The 6257-nt window shown below is 45.6% G+C and overlaps 1 protein-coding gene across 1 annotated transcript; it reads right to left on the minus strand.

Moving 5' to 3' along the window:
* Positions 1 to 1971: 1971 nt before the first annotated feature.
* Rtl3 (retrotransposon Gag like 3) lies at positions 1972 to 5432 on the minus strand. Its single transcript, XM_045140928.1, has 2 exons — positions 5289 to 5432; positions 1972 to 4684 (listed from the first exon to the last, which is right to left on the minus strand). Exon 2 carries the CDS (start codon positions 4478 to 4480, stop codon positions 2873 to 2875), a length of 1608 nt encoding a protein of 535 aa, XP_044996863.1. The 5' UTR covers positions 4481 to 4684; positions 5289 to 5432; the 3' UTR covers positions 1972 to 2872.
* Between the last annotated feature and the right edge of the window lie 825 nt (positions 5433 to 6257).

Here is a 6257-nt window from a genome sequence, read left to right on the forward strand (position 1 = left end):
CAAAAACACATTAGACTTCTCAGGAAAGGATGTGATGGAATTTAAAGCTGCACAGGATGTAAACTGGTTAAGGAAGTGTCTAGGCAGAAACTTTGAGGAGTTTTGTTGCTAAGTAATACTCAATTCCTTCAGATATCTATTCTTGGGCTCACAAATGTCATGAAAGTCACTGCAAAATCTAAAAGGGGGTTGTGACATTAGATTTAAAGGAAAGGGCATCCCTTAAGAGATGAAAAATGAAGTTTGGAAGATGAAAAGAGAGACAGGGTGCGATTAAGGGAACCTGGGAACAGAAATATTATTGAAATGGTCCTGGCAGTTTTCTTCCCCATTTTCACTTCTTTTTTTGAGGTAGGGCCTTGCTGTAGCCCAGGCTGACCTGGAATTCACTATGTAGTCTCAGGCTGGCCTCAAACTCACAGTGATCCTCCTACCTCTACCTCCCAAGTGCAGGGATTAAAGGTGTGCACCACCACAGCTGGCAGCACCTCAGTTTTTTTTTTAAGTTTTATTTATTTATTTAAGAGAGAGAGAGAGAGGGAGGGAGAGAATGGGTGTGCAAGGGCCTCCAGCCACTGCAAACGAACTCCAGACACATGCACCACCTTGTGCATCTGGCTTACGTGGGTCCAGGAGAACCGAACCTTGGTCCTTTGGCTTCGCAGGCAAATGCCTTAACCACTAAGCCATCCCTTCAGCCCCTCACCTCCTTTTGTATGATGGTCCCACCTACCTTCCTGTTGCCATAATCTTTTTGGCACTCACTACTGAATTAGAGAGATTGGCCAGCTATAGTGAAAAATGTATAGGCATTGAAGGACAAAGCAGCCTCCACCACTTACTAGTTGTGTGATTTTGGGCAAGTGAACTAGCCTTGCTGGGCCTCTGATTATTGGTAACTTAAAGAAAACATAGCTACCTCACTGTGTTATTCTCGAATATAATGGAATAATTAATGTATAAGAGGCCTGGTATTATAGTTGGGCATGTTACATAAGGTCCCCCTTATTTTCTTTTAGGATTATGCTCACTTCATTGATTATTTATGTAAGTGAGAACAATCTCATTCAACTAGCTTCAGAAAGAGACTCCATGGGGAAAGTTGAACACATAAAGGAAAATTATTAACATTTGTTTATACCACTCTTTACATCTCACCCACAGTTCCCCTCTTCTCCATCCTTTGTATGGTGAATGTGAGTGTGTGTGTGTGTGTGTGTGTGTGTGTGTGTGATGTAAATAAGGATATTCACTCTCTTGAGCCCATAAGAACTTAGGTTCCTTCCATGGCTTTGCCTTCTGGGTGTGTGCTGAGGGTAGCGTGGCTATCAGGGAAATGTGGGAGCAGCAGCTCCTCATAATCCACATGTGCTGAAAGGTGGCTCCTACTACCCTGCTCCTTTGCACTGGGAAGAGAAATTAGTAGGCGGGCATTCTGGGGCAAATTCCCCTGCTGCACGGAACAAGACCATGCATTTCAGTTTGTAGGGAGGATTGAATTATCATGAGGGTCTCATTACCTTCTCTGGTGCTCTTCTTTGGTTAGCTTGAGAAGTCCAAGAAATTGGCCTTCAAATCTCTGTTTATATTCATAGGAGTTTCTCCCTCCCCTAACCCTTATCCTCAGAATCCACCAACTTCCCCATTTCCTCCCAGACTGTCCAAGTTTCTCTTCTTAACATGATCACTACTTTCTCCCCAACCCCTTCATACATCACCTATTCCTGCCCCAACTGTTCTTTACTTTTCCACCCCACCTGCACTACCACCCTCTGATGTGTCACTATTCCTAGAATGCTCTGCACCCCATTCCAACCTTGAACCAATTCCCTACCCCATCTCCTTTTCCCTCCCTCCTCCCCCCTTCCTCCCTCTCTGACTCCCTCTCTCCCTCCCTCCCTCCTTCCCTCCCAATTTTCTAGTATCTTATATCTACATGTCAGTTAACCCAAGAAATAAATCCAATACAAATAACAATCACCAACGTTTATTGATTATGTAAAAAAAACACTTGAAAATTAATTTTTATTGAAAAATGAAATTTTGGTGATAAAAAATCTTGATAAGAATCAGATTAATCTAACAGCTACATTCCTCAGTATAAGTTTCTATTACCTATTCTCATGCATATTGTTAGTATATATTCTAATGAAAACAAAATGTAGGTTTCAAAGAGGGGGGCATGCAAAGTTGTTAGAAAAAAACATTAAAAAATCATCAGGTTCAGTCCGTCATCCAAGAGGCAGAGTCGTTGTACAGGTAGCCTTAGTTCACAACCAGAAATCCAGAAGTTCAGTGGAAGATTCAGGGAGCAGCAAATGCTGATGTCAGCTGAGGTAACAGAAGACAGATGGCCAGATGCCACTGGAACCCAGCATCTACCCAGCAATGATTTCATCGCGCCTTCTTCTATTCCACCTGTGCCTGAAGCAATTGTAATGACAATAACGTGATGGAAAGGACACAGTGCGGGTACTCCACTCAATGTTTGGGTCATGTGTCTCAAGCCAGTGGATACCAAGAATCAAAGGGTATCGAGGTGCATGGATAATGTCAAACTGGAGCTCTTCAACGTGGTTTCCAATTTTGACTTCAACGGGTGGTGTTTCCTTGGTTATGGGTCCATTAATGAGAGGCCGGCCATCAACTGTTTCGAGCATGAGAGGGAAGATGTTGTTGCGCATGGGCAGCTTCTCTCGAAGAACCACTGAATGGTCGATGCTGTTTCTGTAGGATCCTGAGTCCACCATTGCTTGCTCAAAGAATTGTCGTCTTCCCAGTCGGATTTCAACAGTTAGCCATAGGGTACGAGACATAGATATTGGAAGGGAGGGGGACGCATATTTGTAGATTGGCCCGTCCGGGGTCCCCCTTACCGCCGGGCCTCCAAGTTTCCCGCCTGCTGTGCACGATGAGGCTTAACAGGACAATCTCTGGCAAAATGACCAGGATGACCACAGTAGAGACACAAGTGGCCTTCCCGGCGTCGGGCCCGTTCAGCTTCACTGAGGTGTGGACGGTTACCTGTAGCTTGAGCAGGCTGGTTTTGAGCTGGTTGATTCTCAGGCCCATTTCTCTCTTCTGAGGGGCTTGGCTCTGATGGATCGTCATCAGCCTCACCACCCATCTTCTCCTTTAGGCTGACACATCCAGGGATCATATCACATACGTTGGTAGCTGGACTTGTACGAGATAGTTCATTTTGAAGAGAACTGGCAAGCCCTTTTGGAAATTGGATACAGAGGGTGTTTTTATCCCAGCTTAGGTATTGAGCAATGCGGTGGAAGAAGGCTGCATACCTGTGGACAGTGCCCACATCTTGGCACAGTTGATGGATGCTGTGGTTGGAAACTTCGGTGTTTTCTGGATTGTCAGAAGCATTCTGGAGCACTTGTAAGAAACTTTCAAATTGCTCCAGCAGGGGGCTTTGGATACCCATCAAGGGTTGGAACCACCTCCCTGCATCACCTGAGAAGCAGTTAACAACAAAGCTCACTAGAGCTGCTTCATTAGGATGCAGGTGCCTTCTGACCCTCATGAAGCCATTCAATTGAACCAGGAACTCAGGAAGCTTCTGAGAATCCCCATTGAAGGCTAAAGGGTATTCTAAAGGGAAAGCTGCAGCCTCTAATCCACTGAGGGCCTGTGGAAACTTTGCAACTGTTGCTGTTTCCACAACTATTAGGCCCTCCAGGGACTCCTCAGGTACTGAGGGTTCTAGAAACTCCTGGGTATCTGAAGGGTCTAGGGGCTCCTGAGGCACCCAAGGCCCCAGAGGATCCTGGGTAGCTGGAAGTTTAAGGGACGAAGCCTGGTATTCTGATGCCTCCTGCCCCCTCTCAGCATTTGGAGGGTCATGGGGTTCTGCATTCTGGGGCTCCTCAGCTGAAGAGGTATACTGGATGTCTGGTGGCCCTGCCTCTGAGGCTGCTGGGAGTTCCAGAGGCTTCTGGGCCTCTTGGAGCTCTTGGGCTGCTGGAAGCTTCCAGGCTGAGAAATCCTGGAGCTCAGCAGGCTTGTGGGCCTCCTTGATCTTTGAAGGCTCCTGGCATTCCCAGGCTGCTGTGGGATCCAGGAACTCTGGGGGCTCCCAGGCCTCCTTGATCTCTGGGGGCCTAGGGGGTTCCTTGTTTCTGGGGAGTTCCTGGGACTCTTTGATCTCTGGGGACTCCCAGGGCTCCTGGATCTGTGGGTACAATGCAAGCTCCTTGAGCTCTGGGGTCTCCTGGGGTTCCTTGATAGCTGAAGGCTCTTGTGAGCCCCAGGCTGCTGTGGGCTCCCGGAGTTTTGGGAACTTCTGGGGCTGTTGGGCCTTGGAGGGCTTTTGGAGTGGTTCATCTTTGGGTGATCGGGATTCCTGGAGCTCTGGGATCTGGGCTTGGAGGGCAGCATTTTCTTCCATTAGCTTCTGCACTTGGGCCTGCAGAATTTCATTCTCCAATTTCAGAGCAATATAGGAAGCTGCTAAGCCCTCTACCATCTTTTGGGGAAATGGGCCTGGTTTGGCAGTTTGCTATCAAGAGAGATTGGATGGCTGCTTGTGAGGTCTTTTCTGAAAGCCGCTCACAAGCAGACGTCAGGCTCCGTGAGTTTTCCAAGGGGTGGGGATTTAGGCTCGCCAAGGCTGATTACCAAGAGGTCGCTGGGAGCCTCCGGAGCTCAGCAAAGGAAGGTATCAGATACACTGCAAAGAAAGTGGGAGCCGAGCATAAGAAACTGCGGGAAGCACTCATTCAATATAAATTAAGAAAATCTGTCCAGCTATGCTGTTTTTTTTTTTTTTAAACCACAGCTTATGTTTGTGAACTGGCTCTAACCCTGTGTCATTTTAAGAATAACACCTGACTTAGACTGTGCAAGTTATTTTGCATTCTTTTGAAACTTAACAATATCAGAAAAATATCTCCATATTTATTTGCTTTACATAGTTTATAATTTCTAATGTCTGCCTAATATCTCAATGTAACATTTGGATTTTAACAGCTGTTTTTTAGTGACTAAATCAGAAGTTAGAGCACTATGGATATTTTAGGCTCTGTGGTGGGCCAACCCAAGAGATATTTTTGAGTGACTAGCGTAGGAAGTAGGAGGGGGAGCTTTTTCTGACACCTCAGAACTCATACCACATAAGTAACCACACATAACCAGCCTCAGGAGAAAACAAGCAAAAGTTGACTAAATAAATAAATATATATCTATGTACATATATGCACCCAGCAGACACATGCATATTATTTATAAAATGCTTCAAAATAGTTAAGAAAATAATCTTTATAAATGTACATTACCATTCAGAGATTTAGTGCAGGAGCTCGGCTGTCTGCGTACCCATCGCTGAGGAGGGAAGTGTGTGAATGGCTGTGGAGGCTTGCCTTTTCTGCACACACTGAACTCAAACAAACACACCCACTCCCAGAACACGTTCCAACTCTCCTCTGTAACATAGCTATTTTGAGTGTGGAAGACTTTTTTTTGACAGTACCTCACAGTTCAGAGCTGCAAGGAAAGAAAGATGCTGCGCCGATGTGAGACAGCCTCATGTACTCAGTCCTTGGTTACTTTAATAAATATTTGGCCAGGAAATTGAGAGTAATACCACTGCCCTTGTGAAAAGTTGCAAACATTTCTGAATGACCACAGTGGTTTGGGACTTGATTTTTTTTTTTTTTATATCTGTCTCATATAACTTACCCTTACTCTATCCACACTGGGACATTTGTTTAATTCTCACTTAGAAAGCAACCTACAACCCCCTCAGTTCTTTCTCCTGTCCACCTACTCAGTCCCCAGGGTACAGCCTTGCAATATTTCTTGGAAACCTTACCATGGACAGATCTAGGCAAGTTATAATAGGGTAAGGATGTAGGGGAGGCTGAGTTTGTGGATGGGTACTTGCAGAAGCCTTGTTAGAGACCTAGGTTCTTTTTGAATATCCTAGCCCAGTACTCTTCTGTTTCGCTGAGCTGCTCAGCTGCCCCTGGCAGCAAACAGGTATGCTACTATTACTCCCCTATTGCAAAGCAAACCTGTTCCATACCTGACTTTCTCTTCTCATGCCGGATCACAGTTGTATCCTGGGCATGGGACACATGGCTGTTTTATGCAATGCTCAGGGGCAGCTCTTTTCATTGCAGTAAGGAGTGCAGTTGGGGGTTGTATTTGGCCACTTCAAATCACACATCAAATCAGCCATGGTCCCAAGTTTCTCTTAAAAATGCCCACTTAACACATTAGTTAGTCTAATGGGACAAAATCTG

The sequence above is a fragment of the Jaculus jaculus genome, chromosome X (assembly GCF_020740685.1).
Source record: "Jaculus jaculus isolate mJacJac1 chromosome X, mJacJac1.mat.Y.cur, whole genome shotgun sequence".
Taxonomy (NCBI): Eukaryota; Metazoa; Chordata; class Mammalia; order Rodentia; family Dipodidae; genus Jaculus; species Jaculus jaculus.

Excerpts from the sequence above, each read along its gene's own strand:
- Rtl3 (XM_045140928.1), bottom strand. The coding sequence starts at position 4,480 with ATGGTAGAGGGCTTAGCAGCTTCCTATATTGCTCTGAAATTGGAGAAT.